We start from the raw sequence: 19,306 nt of genomic DNA on the forward strand, positions 1-19,306 counted from the left end.
AGTATACTCGTCTTTTGTTGTGGTGACAAGAAACTGACAACAAAGTGTCAGTATACCCTCTTTGATGTCTTTGAATCTCTGAGGGATCAATGTATACTCGATGCTATAAAAAGAATCTCAAAATGTCAGAGGCAGATGCAGAAAAGGAGAAAGCAGTATCTGAGGTAACTTTAATTAGAAAGCTTGGTTGTTTCGATTATAGAACGAAATCACACAAGAAGAGGATTCACTCACTGAGTGAACACGCATCTGCGCGAGTAATTTGCATCACATGATTTGAGTGTTTTCAAAGTAGATTGACTGCACAAGACTTAGTTTATATTAGTGTTTGAGAGGTTTAGAGAAAAGAATTGGCATCAGTCACGACTAATGGCAAGCTTGGTTTGTTACAAGCTGTAACTGTTCTTAGCACATATCTGCTTGTTAATATTAGGATTTCTTTTTGCTCGTTTCAAATCTGCTGAAAGATGGTATATAGGCTGACTTGACTTTTTCCTTTGACAACAGAGACAGCATCTCTTCTTGTAATCATTACCGATGCTTTGATACCTAAACGTCTTCAGCTGTGTCCCATCCAAGTCATCAACACCAATTGAAAGGTTGCCTGCTGTATTCAAGTCCTAAATGTCAAGCTTTTAAACTCCCTTGTACCACGAGTATGAACTTTTTCCTTGAAATAACGTAGACATCCCCCTGAAGCAGGCTGACCAGAATGACCTGACCAGACTCTCTGCTTTGACAAGAGAGACAGCTCCTCTGCTAGTCATCATTACCACTGCCGACTAAATGTCATCAGCTGTGTCCCATCCCAATGATCAACACTAATTGAAAGGTCACCAGTTGTATTTTGGATTCATAAATGTCAACCTTCGCCATCGGGAAGCCCTTCTTCGATTGTCCTGAACTAAGATGAGTTAACCATGAACAGGTGCAATGAAATTGGCGTTCTTCTTGTTCGTCGGCATTTCCCCTGCGTCCAATCCTCATGATCAATACAAACAGAAAGGTTGCCAGGTGTGTTTGAGTCATTAACGTCAATGTTTCAGGAAACCCCTTTGCAAGTCTCCTTGAGAAGATGGGGTAAACAGTCAAACTAATCAATGGGATCAATGGATAGGCATTCTGAAAATGGTGACTGAAACCTGAGTTAGCTTCATATAAGAGATAATATCATAATAGTAGTAGCTAGATGGTGATATCAGTGAGAGTATGGGGGTACCTGAATGGTAACATAGTTTTTTAGAAAGCAACTTGTGTTGTTTTGACAAACAATGCAGGCATTGGATGTGGCACTGAGATAGCAGAGACAGAGCACCACTTTCCCAATCACTTCCAGTTCTATCGGCAAAGGTTAAAGGGAAGGCTATTAATTCTCACATCTCATAAACTGATTGGAGTGCCAAATTCATCTTAAACATCAGCAGCTAATAGCCCCTATTGATTAACTAACAGTTCTTCTATGTTAATCAAGTAAACGATGAGGCAGGCAATAGATCAGTCAACCATTTTCCAGTGCATTTCCTGAAATAAAAAGAATAAATCAAGGCGGTTCAGTTTTCCATCTCTTAGATGAATTACCTTAGCATAGCTCATGCGGAGCACTTGTCAATAACTTTTTTTCAGGCGACAGGAATTCACCATTAGCTATTGGAAGAAACACCCCACTAGGAAGATACCGGTTGGTGCCCGACTGCCAGGGGCATATATGTGCTGGCCACGACTGGACCCAAACAACCAAATTGCCCGACTTTCGGTTAGGACTGATCTGGCTCGAGGGCATCGCAATCTCAAAGCCTTTTGTGTCAATGGGTTGGATCAGATTTATTTTGCTTGCTTGGAACCCATGCTTGTGGCTCAACTCCAGTAAGAGGTCTTATCTTCAGGTCTATTTTGAGATGAGAAACTACCAATCACTTCAATACCATTAGGAAGATGAAGTCACCAGCATTTATCAACTTGTCTCTGCTGGTCACGTCAATATGATAACGCATCTGATACATTCATTTACTATCAGATATCAAGGTCAAACTTAACCATTACCTTCAAATTGACCAATTAGCCATTAGGAAGTTCTTGTACTGGGTATTGATTGCCGATAGCCTGAGCCTAATTGGCAGGAAGAGGAGATAGCCGCGAATGATACTTCTGTCCACTTTATCAAGTTATCTGTTTAACAGGAACAAACAAGGTAGAAAGGTCTGTAATGCATGGTGGACTCGAAACACTGTCAATGGTACTGACCCTCAACCTGACACTAAGAGTTTTACTTCGTTTTAGCAAATTCCTTTACCCCCAGCAGATGGTGTATTCTAAAATCCAAGCAAATCACCAGTAGGAAGAAAGACTCCTGCCACAAAAGCCACACACATTTCTCAACTGCTGATGTGGGCTTTTGTTGAGCAAACGTAGCTTTTGTTCCTCGCCGTTGAGTCCGAAGAAAGGAGAAGTGGAAGAATGAACCAGAACACACATCCATCCAACAGGATGCTGTTGAGATGATGAAAGTTGATATTGCATGACGGAGTCAAAACCTGTCAAACTCAACTGCTGCTGTGGCTAAAAATGGAATCGCAGTAGAACCAATCATCTCAATATAGCTAACGAAAATCATGAAAAGATTGACAAATCAATACTAATCCATTAGCAACTGAGCTCACAGCTTTATGATATATGGAAATATCGATGACCACTCTCAGCCTATGCACACTTCTCAAGGATACACGAGGACATCACATGTCAGTCACAGCTGATGTAACTCAAACATATAGCAAGCTTACACCTATTCATTTCCAAGTATCACGTAAGTGGCTTTGCCACTGCACCTCAACCACGCAGGACCCGAGACACTTTGCAAATAAGGTCATGCAATCCTAAATGGTTCATTGATGATTGAATTTGCTGAATCCCTCTTTTGCCAGTGTAACCAAGGTCACAAGAAAACTGACATCGTTACTTGGAGCATCGACTGCTTAATATATCGAACTAGATGCACTGAAATGACAATGACAATTGGATCATTGCCCGCCATATATTCATTGATTGGTACTCACAACAAGAATGTCAGCAATTGAGATAGCAACATACAAACAAAAACTAATTTTGCTTCAAGAAGACAATGAAATCAACAGACGAGATAGCTCTTATAAATTGACTTTGTTGACGACTTTAAGGAGACGTCTCTTCGATAAAGATGTGGCCTCTCAAGAAAAGTGAGTCTTTAAACAATCGGAAGTCGTTTTGAAAATTGGAGAAGCTTCCGGTAGAAGGCTGCTAAAAGCTAGCAGCAAACAATGCTAATTGTCCAATCAGGAAGTCCGATGTTTCAAGTCAAAATTCAGAGCAACTTCAATTTTTGGTTGTAATCCACTCATGGCCCAACTCGGTATCGATTTCAATGCGATGTTCACCAAGTACAATTCAGCCCACTCAATAATTTCTAGGAGGAAGTTGGTAGCTCGGAAAGGATATTGAGTATATGTCTGACATATGAAGTGGCAAAAAGGAAATCAGCTTTGCTTTGTTCATTTAGAAATAAGAGTGTTGTGAGATAATGCAGTCCATAAAAGGAATCACAGAACTCTTTGAGTATTGCATTGAATTGATGAACAGGCAATCTCACCTAGTTGGCCAAATCATTTAATTGTGATGAACGGGTTGAAAATAGATGCAAATATCAGTATTTTACGGGGAGAGATCAGTGGCATTGAGTGTCAGGCTTATAATTAGGAGGTCATGGGTTTGACTCTCAGAAGGATCACCATAGTAAACTTCTCGAGAGCAAGCCAACACTCTGGAAACAAGGAGGAAATTCGAGGATGATATCCATTAGTTCGACTTCTTAATGACGAAGCTGAACCAGTTTTACTGACATGACAACTTGTTCTCAAGGGACATAGCAAAGCAAGAAACACTTGGAAAGGCATTTTTATAACATCATAATTCTGATCACTTTTAGATTGCATACGAAGCAATAACACTAGAGACAGCTTCAAGGGGAATTGGATGACAACAACGACAGACCAGGTGACTTTGATGATGGTTGCTGACATGACGATCATATATAATTCAGATAGATTGGACATGAAGGTACCCGTGGGGACCTAAGCGGGCCGATGCCAAAGCCAATACCCTATTATAGCATCTGAAGCACTAACCAATGTCTGGTGGTAAACCGCCAAGTGAGCTATAGAATGACATCAAGGTGACCACGTTATCAAAGTGGGATTCTGGTAGAAAACAGAAATTTGCTGAGAGGTATGACCTGTGATGACCACTGGCACTGCAAACAAGTGTTTCCCTTGCATGCAATTTAAATTACAGGTCTCATCAATATAAACCGCCTGTTTGCAATGAGCTTAAGTCAAAGCTGGGGGTACCACTCTTGTTAGAGAATTCTCAGATCACACTCTTAGTGAAGCAGGCTTAGGCAAGTTGAGAATGCAATATCACCGACAGTATTTCGTTACTAATACCAGTTAATCACGCATCGGGAGACAGCAGACTTATCAGCCAGAGTATTGATTATAACAAGAGGTACTGAGTACACAAAGTTAATGAATCAATACAAGAGGTTCATCACCATCATTGACCGAGTCTGCAATATGGCTATCCATCTCAATCGCTGATTAATCGGGGATCAGGAACGCTTTTCATTACAGGATGGGAGCCGAACTCATCGAAACCAATGGATTAAGGATCTAAACTTCAGAGTCCTTGACACAGTTTTACTTTTAGGTTTGCTTGTTCCTTCATTTATGACCCCAACACAAAATTCCTTTCATTCATGAAAGCCGGTCTTGAAGCGACGTTATGGAGAGCTAAATGCTCAAGATTACGAGAAAGAAACCATATCCCTTTGACAAGGTTTTAATCAACTAAATGGTCAATATAAAGCTTTGGTTTTACTTGCTTTGATCTCCTCAGGCCAGAAAGAGCCATCCAGTTGGCAATGAAAGCCATCATCTCTTCATTGCAGTGCAACACCCCTACGAGACTAGTATCCAGTTTACTGTCTCAGTATCCCTAGACTCTATTCTAAGATGTGAACATTGCTAAAACAAGAAGAATGTCTCCCGTTTTGTCAATAGAAATACTTTCTAAAGAAATTTACCCAGGACATACGAAGATTGGAACTGCTGCTTGTGTAAGAGATGGAAAACAAATGTACTGAAAACACCCCTACTAGACTAGTATCCAGTTTACTGTCTCAGTATCCCTAGACTCTATTCTAAGATGTGAACATTGCTAAGACAAGAAGAATGTCGCCTGTTTTGTCAATAGAAATACTTCCTAAAGAAATCTACCCAGGACATATGAAGATTGGGACTGCTGTTTGTGTAAGAGATGGAAAACAAATGTACTGAAACAAAACTAAGTAAAACACTTCCTCATAAACGACAATGAGCAAACGAATGAAACATGAGAAAATAATAAGAAACCTTTCCGATAGTTTCTTTAGAGAACGCTCAAAGACTCTAATTAAAAGACTTGTTCAAATAAATAACACTAATTGCAGTGAGTTCCATCAAACTGTTCATCACTGCGTGTGCTGCAAATTACTTAAAGAATTTCTGAGACAGACAGAGTGCTGAACGTGCGTTTTCGAGGTTTTGTCAGGTTTTCATTACACAAATCATGCGAATTCCTTGTGCTTGAGGTGGATCATCTCAAAGAACTATACAACACCATATTTTGAAAAGACAAATTTTAAACTAAAAGAACATAAAATGCTCTATCTTCTTTATTATCAGATTTTAATCTCACATGTGCATATAGGTCAAATAAAACTGCTTTTAAAAGCTTTCAGTGGCATTTGTATCACATACCAATACACATCACAAAATACCAGTATCTTCACGATATTCTGAAATGAACAACAAAGAACATACTCTTCTACTTCACATATATATTTCCCGCAGATGCTCATACCACGAAAAGCACCATAGGGAATCTCGAGAAAATCACAATAAAAATAGTATCAATACTTCGGGCGAAACTGGTAACTCATAATGCATGCAAATAGCATCTAAATAATTCAAATGTGCTAAATTGAACGCTTTCTACGCTTTGGTTGAAACCCAGCCAACATATTTTTCTGGCTCATCTTCCCTAGCTTGCTTCTTCGTTTCAGTGGAGACAAGGTGTCCCAAGACAATGACTAAATGAGACAGAAATGGAACTGGCGCACCACAGGGACTTTTTCTCTTTCAAGTTTCATGTCATATCCTTTCTTCTTGTTCGAGTGCAGAAAAGGAGTGAATCTAAACGTGTACCCTGAGAATAAATAAGCATGATTCACAACAGAAATGACTTTCAGCTTCAAACAGCCACTGCGCATTACATTAAGATTGGACCTATTGGCAACCTACATGTTGCTCCTTCGGACATGGCGTCGTAGTACATCCCATTGTGTTTTAACCTTTAGACTTCAAATGGGCGACAGTGATGACTTTAAAGATAAGCCACACCGACTAGCTAATGAGTAAAGATCATGGCGAGGCAAAGGAGACCAAAGATTAAAGTGTGTGGGTGTCATTGTTTTCGTTAAAGTAGGCTCAAATGAGTTCTGATTGAGGTGGAGTTGGCAAGACATGACAAGAGCACCAATTCCAAAAATTTGCTATTGATGTATTCTCAGCATGCTGGCTGACTTGCAATGACAAACTGATTTCTAATGATGTTTGCAGTTAATTTTATTTGCAGGAACAACAAATTAGGCATGCCTAAACAACACCTACACCCACTGTAAGTTTTGCTTTGGTGAACTATAGCGAGAACTGACTTTGTTGAGTGAAATCAGGATGTATGGAGTGGATCATAAAAGGAGACTCCAGGGAATACCTGTAACAATTACTGGGTAACTCAAATGTTTTCACAGCTTGTATATAAGGTAAAGTGGTGAGATTGAGTGAGGCTATCAATGAACCAGTGCTATAATTGTCCCACCTTATCTTACTGAACAAACTGGCTTGAATCAAAATGTGACGTCAGTTTTCACTACAGAGGAACTTGCTCACCTCTTTCCAAACCCCTTCACATTCACTTACACCACGTCATGAATATTCCAGAGCAATTTCCCCCCCTTGACACCACACTGAAAGAGTATCACTTTATCAGTTCCGCTGAGTATAGTGACATCAATAGCGGCCGATGATATCGCTTATACATCATACATCGTCAAACCGGAAATACATGAGGCTGAGCTGATTTTATATTTTTGCCAAGTTTTACTTTAGGTTCTAAAAGTATCAACTGACTTCTCTCGATCTGGAAAATCTTTCACAAAACAAATGTTCTCATCAACCTGTGCACTTCAATTGTCATAAGGTGAATTACCATTCTTCATGACAAAAGAAAGGTTTACTTTTATTCTGTGTGTCATGATATACATCCCTTTGTCTTACATGTAGCCAAGATAAAAACAAACACCCACTCAAATCAGGCACAAATCCTCAATCTTCAGGAAAGTCAAATAAAAACTCACAACACAGAAATGTTCCAGTCCACCCACATGTTAATCCAAATGGTTTCTCATTTACTCTAAACCATTTGCAAGGTAACAGCTATACTCTTGATGTTGTGATACTCCTGGGCCTCTCGCTAGGTCTCAAAGGAACATGACCATTTGATATTTATCAGACAGTTGTGAAGGTGGGCGTGTTTGTCTTCTGTGGCTTACCATATCTTTCAAAGTCCTACACCAGTTTTTCTCAACATCAGCCTCAAGACTGTAAGAGTGTCACCAGACAGCTTTTGTGAACAACATCATCTTGACTCAGTCAATGTCGGCTTACCATATCATTCAAAAGCCTTTACCTGTTTTCTTCAATAAACTGGTGCCTTGTATGTGTCAGGAGTGCAGCCTCAATACTGTTACAGTGTCACAAGACAGCTTTTATAAACAACATCATCTCAACTCAGTCAATTTACGCTTACCATCATATCATTCAAATGACCTTTTTTTTCTCAATCTTGGAGAGTATAGCCCAACGACTGTTACAGTGTCACTAGACAGCTTTTGTGTGCAGCATCATGTCGACTGTGTGGGTGCAAAAAGGCTGTAAAAGGTTATAAATCACTCGTTGCGAAGCACTTGAGCATCATTGTCTCTTAGTAATAGTAAAACATGGCATGGACACAAAACATGGAGAAAAAAAGGCTGCCTTGAATAATTCACAAGGCTAATTCAACTCCACGGTCACCAGCACTGCAATTAGCACAACATAATGCATGTTGCGTTAATAACAGTGATGTATGATGCGCTAATGTGGAGGATAAAATAGATGATACTTAGGATAATGCACCTAAAAAAGCAGATTATTGATCCCGTGACTGCCAATGGCTGTGGGCGTCATCGCCACTGGACCGTCAAAAGCATATTCTTTGGAAACGTGCCATTTAAACCTTCGGGCGGGGGAGACATCAGTAGTCTTTACAACTGAATCGATATAGAGTCATTACAACTCTGTATATCATTTGAATTTACTACAACACATTTTTTGTAAGAATATTGAATAAACAGAGTGGCAACAACTATTTTAAAGTATGCTTCAGCAAGGAACACCCATTTGTTTGAACACAGACTTGGAAATACTCTGAGTTTCTACAGTCCATCCTACTCTTACTCCTGATTATAGAAGTTGGCAGCAGCTGGTTCCAAAATGAGCAATGTTCCATTTTTGCAGTCGGCATACATAATTTAAATACTTTACACATCAAAAAAGCTCAGCTGTCATGTAAGTTAGCATTCTATTGATGATCCAATTTCCAACAACATGATATTGCGTGGTGTCATATCAGTATTACACAGTGGTAGTTGTACAGGTTGTTGTGCAGTAAAGCAAATTAGACCCAAGTGTATAACAGCATTACCGCTACTATGGCACAGACAAACAAATCAATGACAGTCTCAATAATACAAGTGACATTTTAAAATTCACAGAATTCTTTATAGTAAATGGAAGCAGTGGATAAGGCAACAAATTTTGAAGTTCAAAACTTGGATTTGCCTGCAAATTAGTCCTTTCTAGTCCATCACCTTTCAGTTAGATTCAAATGAACAGCGCTTTCTTTCTTGTAACCAGCAATAGCACTTTCCTCAAACGTCCAACACGATTGATCTACAGACGCCACTCAGTGCCATGGAAATAAGACCAATCTCAGCAGCTGCGACTTTAAATGGTCCATCAACGCATTCCCCAGAAAATCAATTGCAAATTTTTCTTGCTAATTGTTAATTTCTGTTCTGATAGGTTCTGTTATCAAACAACCAAACACACAGCCATGGTAACTCCATTTTCCCAAAGTCGTGTGCCATGATTGGTTGACAATTCTCAGTCTTTCAAGTCTTTATGAGAATGTAATGAAAATGATTCCTTTTCTGTGTTAGAGAAGAGACAGTGATTTTTAACCATGAAGTTTGCTACAGAACATTCCACGGTCTCTACGGCTTTCTGTTGTTTTTCATGGCAATGATGTAATGTAATGTATTTTGTATTGCCTCATAGTAAGTGCATGTGTGTCATGACATCATCAGGCTGGTACTTCAGGACTCTGTTGCATATGTCATGATGCTCTGTACTGAAATACAGGGCTATCGTAGTGAAATAGTTAACCCTATCACACGTGGGAGTCACTCCATTTTGTAGGAAGTTTTTTTTTCCCTGAAGACAAGTTACATCCCTCCCGACGCCATCCCAGGTCACCTGCACTCCACCCTGCCAGAACTAGCTTCTTTGTGATTGATTCTCAAAGAAGTAGCACTTCTAATCAGCGTAAATGAACGGAGAAAAAACACACTGCAAGTAGAGGCCAAATTAGTCTAAGTGCACTTTTCTCGGTAATAAGCTTTTGAGGTTCAAAATAAACTTCGATTTTCTCTTTTTTCTCCTAATGAGGTAAATAGCACCATCACGTCTTTAAAGGTCACACATTGATTCAGGGCAAATTTAAAATGAATGAGTATTGGTTTTGACACATTACATGACAACTTTTTTTTCACGATGCCGAACCAGCAGAGACCAAATATTGGATTTTTTCGAAGTAGAAAACAAGCAGCTAGAGCTGACTAACACACCAGATAAATTTCTAAATTAAATAAGAAATACATGAAAATACAAAAGGTCATTGATGATGCTTTTCTGTCTTATATGTTCTAGTCTCATTATCCAAAGTTGATTTTAGCAGGATACATCTGACAGAGACGGCAGCCGGTGTCTTCCTCCTCCAGATCAGTCAATTGGATGTGTCTTATTATCATTGCCATGTTACTGAGCAGCTGATTTTATCCCAAAACACAGCCCAACATGAAGAGGCAGATTGATTATGGGAATCGTTATCTCAAATGATATGTTCTAAGGACAAAATTTTGCACTTAGCAACTTGTAATGCTATCGAGTGCAGCTACTTGCACACTCCTCCAGATTGGTTCCTCATCTACTCGCTAGATGGCAGGATGCAATGAGTATGTACGCTTTGCTGTATTTCACACAAAAAAGCATACCGATTGGCTGAGAGAAATTCAAAATGGCAGGCAGGACCAATCAACTCATTTTGTCCTGCCATCTGTGAGTGGACGAAATACTGATCCAAGACGCCTGCAATGAAAGCTCTTGGCAAAGACACTTGTTACATCTTTGATATTTATTCTTATCCCTCTGATATTCATCTCCTTTACGTGTATCTACAGGCCTTAACCTTTAAAAGACACACACTTGATGAATCATTCTGGCCATTATCTGCAAATGCAATCCCGCATTTTTACTTTCCAACGATATGTGTTGTTCTATATTCACCGCCATCTTGCAAAGTATTTGTCATCGAGGAATAAAAAAAACTTTGCCGCTGGTGGGCGGAATGATCCAGAGAGATGCGGGTTCATGGTATCCTGAATTTTTGCATTGCAGTCTAGTATTACTGGAGAATATCACCCGAAAATATCAGACTGAAACTCGCCTGAGAATATCAGACTGAAAAAGTGGTTGATGACATGTAATCGTCGTTGGCTGTGATATCTGTGACGAGGATTATCTTTTCCCGATGATGGCACTCGAGTATCCAGGGTTGCGGTGTCAAGTGAGGGATCACATCAAAGGTATAAATCTGATAGTCGAATCCTGAGATGCAACTGGTCGGATGACTCAATGAAAGCTAAATGCATGTAATACCCCCCTTTCCTCGATGTGATCTGGCCGGCGGGGTTTGATGTGGTGCTCACTGCTGGAGTCATCATCAAAAAGCATCATTTTTTATTTGCTTGCTAGAATAACAGAATGAACATTTTCTCAAACATGCCCCCCTGTCCCGTATGGGTCTGCCCCTATGCAATCATCACGAGTTGCTCTTCCCACCCACATGCCATAGAGTCCCTCTTTTCAAACCTCCAGAGTGGCACACTAGGAAACCTTGTATAGACCAAGTGCAACAGTCTGGCTGAAATGGCTCTCATAATGCCCTTGACTCATTCCGGTAATGGTATTGAACATTAGAACATGACAGGGCAAGACAGAGGGCTGGTTGAACACACTTGAGATGAAAATACATCTCTGGGTTCACCAAGTATGGCATATGATCATGAGATCATAACCATTTTGCATAATAATGAGGGTAACTTAATGTCTGATTAGCTGTCTCATTTAAAGGTGTTCTAGAGCATCTGACCATTTTAACCTCAACAACATGCTTCAGGAGCCTCCCCCTCCTCCCTTCCCCCATTTGGAGCCCCGCCCACATTTGGACGTCCTCTAGTTTGGGTGCACACACACTGTTAGACGGTGTGTATTTAGAGTACATGTAACTGAGAGGCCTGCTCCTTTTTATAGTCACTTAAGTTCGAGCAGACCTGCATAGAACCCCACACCGACCTGTAAGATAAGGTCAAGCCCTGGTACAATTACAGTCTCAGTGTACATTGATGTGTACTATCAGGTCTTTTCAACACTGCATGGGCTATAATTGTACTGGTGCTATAATTGTATCACTCTACCTTAGATACCCAGAGAGACAGAAAAACAAAAGATTCTCTGCTGGTGCTAAGGATCAACTGGAGGAACAATCAATTCGAACACGAAACTAGCAACACATCAAACATTCTCGCACTATTGGTGTGAAATGTCGAAGTTCAACAGCAGAGACAACATGCAAACTTGTCTCTAAGGCGACTGAAAAACACAAGATTCTCCGCAAAGGGATGAATGACAGAAATAAGCAATAATCAATTGAAACAAGGAACTTGCATCGGAATCTAAGCATTGCATGACAATTGTCAAGAACGCTGATCTGCTGATGAAACGATACCACGACACCAGGTCTGACAAGGTTGGAAGAAACAAAAAGTTTAAAGTAACTGGCAATTGTTGCATGTCATTTTCAAGGAAGAAAACGAAACTTTTCGGGATGACAATTTTAAGGATGAGTGGCTTTTTTTACTTCTAGAAATGATCTCTGCATGGAGGTCTCACATTAAAATGGAATTCAAGTTTTTGTTGAATCTTATCATTATCTATGTTTTTAATGATGGAAATTGCTACTGAAGAATGGATTGAGGGGTGACTAGGCAACCGACAGCTTAGTAATTATGCCAATGTTGGGCCTGAATGACAGAGCTCATGTTGCCAAGTGACATCTTTAAAGACCTATACCAGCCATGTTCTTCGTATTTCCTTGTGGCTTAGGAAATAGAAACAAACACTGCTGTAGTACAGTTACTATGCATGCAAATTTGCTGAAACTTGCCATCTGTAATTGTACACTGACGTGACCTTAAAGCCACATAAAAATACAGTAGGCCTATGCAGGGTTATTTGGAACCCTTTCTAAATGACATCACACATCTCACCTGCTCCCTGGGCCTGGGCAAGTACTTCGCCCACAAGGCTACGGAACTTATCCAACATCGACATATCTGCAGATTTATCCACAAATCGTCAGAATATCCACAAATAAATCCTAAATCTCCACTACTAGGAGATCAACCACATGATGAACACTAGATAAAGCTTTAATCCTGACTCTCTCAATACTGATTCGATACGTTATGTTGACATTGGCTACGACGCACGTTGTGCTAAATTTCATGCATGCTACATCAGTGACTGGCGTAGATACACTACTCCCGATTGGTCAATACTCTAGCGATGAATATTCATTAGCAGCATACGGCTAAAGTACCGGTACCGGTATGGCAATAATGGCTAATGGCTATAAAAGCACTAATGAAATAACAGACAGACTGGGTATGCTCTAAGCACAGGCAGGTGGAAATAATTGCTAGCTTGTTTAAAGGGGGACTGTAGGCAAAGTCAAAAGGGGTAACTTTGAGAAAACTGAATGAAAACAGGGCGCACATTATGTGATATATTGAGTTGCTCCGAGCAGTATCAGTCATGGGCCTCCAAGAAGTGATTTTCAACAAAAATGATGCAAAATCTTTGCCTTTATTCCCCCTTTAAAGGACCAACAGAGTTATAAAGGGCAATATTACCAAGGTGTCGGCTGTCTACAGTAGTAAGTTCCCATCATCAAATTGCACATAATGCAAGAATTCAACATTTTACTAAACTATCGTGCTTTTATGTCACTCGAAGTAAAATAGCCTAAAGAGTGTTGGTAGGACATCAAACGTCTAACTAAGTCTAAGACAAAGCTGTTTTTGAATAAGAAAACAGAGGAACAATTGACTTTAGAACAACATGCAAAAGAAACGAACTGTGCAGTGGACAGATGTTTCCAACGACATTCTAATGCAATCAATAAGCATATATCGGGTGCATTTGTCTGTGTCATGCACAATCATCTAATGGGCAAACACAACAAAACAATGATGTCGATCTTACACGATGCAAACTACGTAAAACTACGTAAAACGATGTAAATATTTTAATCATCTCCACACATGGTTTTTAGATTCAGAGTGCTTCTCACAAATTCGAATCCGCACACTTGTATAAGGTAACATCACCTGTACCAAAGGACATCGACACTAGCCTCTAGGCAAAATCCCATTCCATTGGCCTAGTTTCCCTAGCAGTGACCGTTGATGTCCCTTAATTCTAGCGGTGTTGCTTTACACGAGGGTGTGAGTTCGAATCAAGCCAGAAGCAGAATTGCATCTACATTCTGAACCTAAAAAACATGTTTTGAGATATTAAAATAAAGATTTAAATTGTAGATCTATATTCAACACAAATTGCACCTCAACTGTGGGCACAAAACAACACAACCATTACCTCATAATCTCAATATTACCATCTGCCTTTAAGTCTAAGAAGAAGGGAAGTCATAAGAATAAGCTGTATTGCAAGAAAGTGATGAGAAAAGAGATGTAAAAATATATTCCCACCATCCCAATATTTATGTCATGTGATATTCATCCCAACTGAAGAATAGGTTTCCTGTTATAATATAGATTGGCAAATTGGCTAATTAGGGGCTGTTAGTTCAGTTCATTTGGTTGTGTTTTTTCTGTTTTTCTGTTGTCTGTATGTGTACGCAGGACTGACACGAGTGACATATTTTCTGAATTACATTAAAAATGCCCATTCACCGCCATCCATCATGTTATGGAACGTATTCTAATTTCTATGGGATCAATCGACCTGGCATCATTTCAAAACTGAAAAAAGCCATTATCATGGCTGTGTCACACATGTCATATTCAAAGAATAATACAATAGGGATTCCAACGGAACACACTTGTTTAGCAGATGATGTACAAGTTGACATCACAAACTGCAAAAATGAATCTTTCTGAACAAATTCCTTCTGTTCTTTAAAGTGCTTTCACTTCTACTTGGTCTTTGACTTCGACTTCAAAGCGAAGTGCCATTGCCATCTACAAATCTCCCACAGAACTAAAATTGTCATATCATAGTGGTAAAGCGCACCCTGGTTATGCATAAGTAATTAATTTCATGCATCATTTTATGTTTACAACCTTTTAAGCAGAGCCCTTTGTATTTTATAAGACCGAATGGTTATTGTATTGCCAATGGTGCCAAGGAAAACAACTGAAAATCGACTTACTGCTTGATATTCCCAGCTCCTTCTTGATGGAAGCCTTGACCAGTACACTCCCTGGCACCAATTGTTCCCGGCTGACACCCTTCTTCTTGGCTTGCTTCTTCAGCCAGTTTCCTGAGACTTTATCCAGCTCGCTGCAAAATAAATGGAATACCTCATTTTTTGATAAAATGAAATTTTGGCCCCACCAGTACTATAATCCTGCCCAGAAATCATCTACCTATGTGCCAAATGGGGTTGACTGTATTCTTTAAGGAAGGTTACCATCTTCAAGAACAAATCTACATCTCTTCAGATGAGCACATCCTGTAGTGGAGTAGTCAACTTTCTGGATTTCAACATCAAAGGCTAACACTATAAGTTGACCATTTTGTTTCCCCACAACAGATCCTCACACCAGTGCGCTCATCATGACAGAGGCAAATAAACAGAACTTGGTGTTTCTATGCAGCGCTATTGCCTAAGAAACCTCAGCATTATTGCGAGAGTGAGGTCCAAAAAATGGGTTTGCAAACAAAGTTACCGCTGTTTGTAGCAGAGACGACACAGCCACCTCCCAGGTGTATCAAATTGCATCATGCATTGTTGACACACTTTACTATGACATTTTGGACAGAGGTTTCCTCGGTCGAATATATATCCAAATCTTGCCCGACATCGGACACATGTCTTTTCGGGATCGTCGCCTGCTTTGATGACAGACTGATGTCTAATGTCTTTGACTTCTTCTTTGAGAGCCCTTAAAAAGTAACAACATAGATTATGTAAGTTATCCTCAAGTTTGAGGACAAAGAAATTGCCCCAGAGTGTCAATAACCGTTTTATAAAACCTACTGAAAAGACAACCATTTGTTTGAAAGCTCTTCTGATAATCTTGAAAACGCAAGGCTCTTAGGTCCACAGATCTCCAGAAGTCTTACTTGTTAAACGGTGGGGATTTTTACTTCTTGGGTTATGACATGTATGATGTCTCTGATGGTACCATTCATGTCCAGTAACAATTTGTCATTATTCATATTGTATTTCCTTATTCTGCATTGGCCATCAAACTCTTTTATTCAGAAGCCGTCACTATAAAGGCAGCAGTCTGGACAAGTTCTAAATATCCATTGAAATCAGGTCTAAAAACTAATGAACAGTGTGCGACTTACTGTACTTTGGTCAGTTCCGTCTGCTGCAGTGCGTCATCCCTCTGTAGGACCTCAAGAATACGGCGTTTCTCTTCGAGGGTGAGGTGTTGACAGTTTATTAGCATATCCATGGCGAAAGCTGGAGTTCAGTTACACAATTATCTGAAAAACGATGCAAAACTAATGAAAATTTTAGTAAAACCTAATCTGCTCAGCCAACTAATCAAGAAAACATTACGACATGTATTTTTTACCAAAAACTTCTCGATGCTCATTCCCACCTAGTATCCTCATCACGAAGACAGCAGTTGAGACTTCTCAGAATCCATCCTGCCTTCCATGAATTGTTTTGTTTTTCAATGGAATAAAGATGACATTATGCCAATCTTATATGGTAATGGCCCATCAAGTTTGTTGTTGACATAGGATTTCCTGGTCAGTGCCACATGTTATATACATGCATAATCCATGTCATTACCCTACTTCCTATAATGTCCTATAGCATAGCATAGTCAAGCCTACCTATCATAGCACACATGACATGACAAGTTGGCCTAATTTACCATCCTAATTCTATGGAAGACTTATTTCCTTACCTTTCATTACAATAAAACACTTAAGGACTTTTTTCATGGATCTTTACCTTAGACTGTCACTGACAAGTCCAATATAAACAGATTGATTGAAGTTTGACATGTTCAGTCCTACAATCTATGTATAAAATGGCCAAAACCTTTTTGAATGACCATCACAAAATCAATTAAAACTAAATTTTCTTTTGCTCATTCGCAAAGCGACAATCGAAATTTCAGTCTGAGCACATCAGCTCCCTCCTTCTAGGATGCATACATGTAAACTGACTGAACCACAAAGTTGATCTAGTCTTTCATTTGGGACACCCCTTATCAACTGCGAAAAAAATGTCCCATTTGTACTGGAAAATGAACTACCATACAGGCATTCATGAACCAAATCAAGAAAAACCCAATATCACTTAGACAGTCACTTAGACAGTCACTTAGACCAGTGGCATAGATTAGAAGTCCTGACAGAAGCTATTCTTAAAATAGGCTTGTACTAAGTTGTAGCATGTATAGCCTACCTTTAGCTACAAGATGAAACAACACGTAAGCCTAAAATATCTTATTTGAACTGAAATAGAGTTGCACAGCATACATACGAACCTGGGAATGAGACTAAAGCGAAAATATTAATGAATTGTAACCCGGAACAGAAGCCACTGCCTGAAAACCGAGATCGCAATGACCCAGTGTGTACCAGGAACAATGTTTGCCTTTAGTTGAATAATAGCTATCAGTGAACCAAGACAAATGTGGGCTTGCAGGCCTATATATGAGGGTAGTATGTTTTATATATGATGACATGCTGAGTCTAAATCCCAGTAGGTTATTGATGAATGGACACCAATCACCTAGTATCAGTCATTAAACCTTCCTAAGCGGAATATGCGTTTTATCAGTTTTTTTCAAGAAATGACATTTACGATGATGGGCTGGAACCCAATTACACAAATGTACAGGTATAATTACGCCTTCATGATGACAATTGACATCATCTATTTAGGGGATCTATAATTTTGATCTCCACTAGAACAAAAAGCAACTCTCTGCCCTCTGATGAGACTCTGTGCAGCCCTATAAACATGGTTAGTGGATTTTAAAAGCAACACTGGTACTCATATCTGGACCACAGGAGGAATGCTCACCAGAAGACAGTCAATTTGTGGTTCGCTTGTGATGTATAGAGAATGATACAGATAGAAAAAGTGACTTTTTCATCTACAAATGATTGCAACCAAAAGACATTTCACCTCAGTGTCCTAATTCTGTTCAAGGACGGAGGCATCTTGGCAAAATCCGATCAATCGCTTGTTATCCGTAATGTCACTAGACCGAACCAAAGTAAAAAATAAAAACACAAAACAAAACTCCTGAAAAGTTATCCAATGAAATTTAACTGAAAATTAATGTATCCAACAATCACTTTGAGGTTGATTTCATCACACAACACCAATGAACTCATCCATTTTATATTGAAAAGCACGAGGATATGGCTGTTTATTTTTATGCAAACTGGCAGCTGACATTAGTGACAAGCGGAAAATGCACCAACGATGCCTTGGATGTTTATTTAGGCCAGTTATATGTGTTTATATGGGATATGTTCACTGGGCCATTAGGTCCTTGTTAATGTTATGCAGTTCAGTTCAATCAACACCTGTTGAAATTCGCTGAAGATAATAAAATTCTGGTGTCAACCTCCTGAACCACTGATAGTAGCAGCTGATTACATTCCCAATCATGAATCAATGGTTGAAGCCGGTGCATGGCCAAATACTATTATCATAATTGATAACTTCAAAGTGAAGTGGTACTTTAATGTTTGCGGTGATGAGACAAAAAGAATGAGATTGAGGGGCCTCGCCTGTCTATGGCCTGGGGGGGGGGGGGGGGGGGGGGGGCTAAAGTACCAGGAAGGCCACCAAGGCCAAGGCCAAGGGATCAGGGATCGGGAAAGGACTTGCATTTGAATGTTAGGCCTTCTCATCTACACATTTAGCGAAATATAGCCTTAGTTATAGGTCCTAGGGCATAGGCCAACAGACAACGCAAATGCAAAGGCCTACATGTAGATCTATAAGTTAGTGAAGAGTACTGGAGTGTACAAGTATAAAGCCCAAGGCCAAAATACAGTAGGCCTAAACCAGTGTTGAGTCTGAGTGTATGACTTGACAATTGACATAGGAATGTGTATATAGGTAACCTAATGATAGCTTGCCACCTGTCAGACATGTCTGCTGTTGTTACTCAGTAGATTTTGGTCTGTTGTGACCATATAACGAAAACTGCCAGAAATCGGGCAGAAATAGATAAAGAAAAGGTAGTCTTGACACAACAAAATTTCTGTCAGCTTTCCCTTTAAATTGGGAGGGGCATTTCCCAAAGTGACGTCATTGAATTTAAGGATTTCCCTTCTGAACCAATGAGAAAAGTTTACAGAAAAACTTTTTTCATTGGTGGAGCTTTGCGCGGGAATTTCAATTTCGAGCGTCACCCTGTTGTCAGAACTTAGAACTACTGATTGTCTCTGTCTTCATGAACAGTCACAACCACCACACAGGGCAGGTTCATTCACAT

The 19,306-nt window shown here is 39.7% G+C and overlaps 1 protein-coding gene across 15 annotated transcripts in view; it reads right to left on the reverse strand.

Moving 5' to 3' along the window:
* Positions 1–19,091, reverse strand: part of LOC135487843 (synaptotagmin-like protein 4) — a 72,364-nt gene extending 53,273 nt beyond the window's left edge. For 4 of the 15 annotated variants that reach the window (XM_064771960.1, XM_064771955.1, XM_064771959.1 and 1 more), the window contains exons 1-4: positions 17,980–18,524; positions 16,170–16,310; positions 15,542–15,757; positions 15,022–15,152 (exon numbers count right to left, since the gene is read on the reverse strand). In XM_064771960.1, the coding sequence (XP_064628030.1) occupies positions 15,022–15,152; positions 15,542–15,757; positions 16,170–16,279 (457 nt within the window). In that variant the 5' untranslated portion in view covers positions 16,280–16,310; positions 17,980–18,524. The other 11 variants (XM_064771958.1, XM_064771947.1, XM_064771948.1 and 8 more) reach the window with 10 other exon arrangements.
* Between the last annotated feature and the right edge of the window lie 215 nt (positions 19,092–19,306).

The sequence above is a fragment of the Lineus longissimus genome, chromosome 5 (genome assembly GCF_910592395.1).
Source record: "Lineus longissimus chromosome 5, tnLinLong1.2, whole genome shotgun sequence".
NCBI lineage: Eukaryota > Metazoa > Nemertea > Pilidiophora > Heteronemertea > Lineidae > Lineus > Lineus longissimus.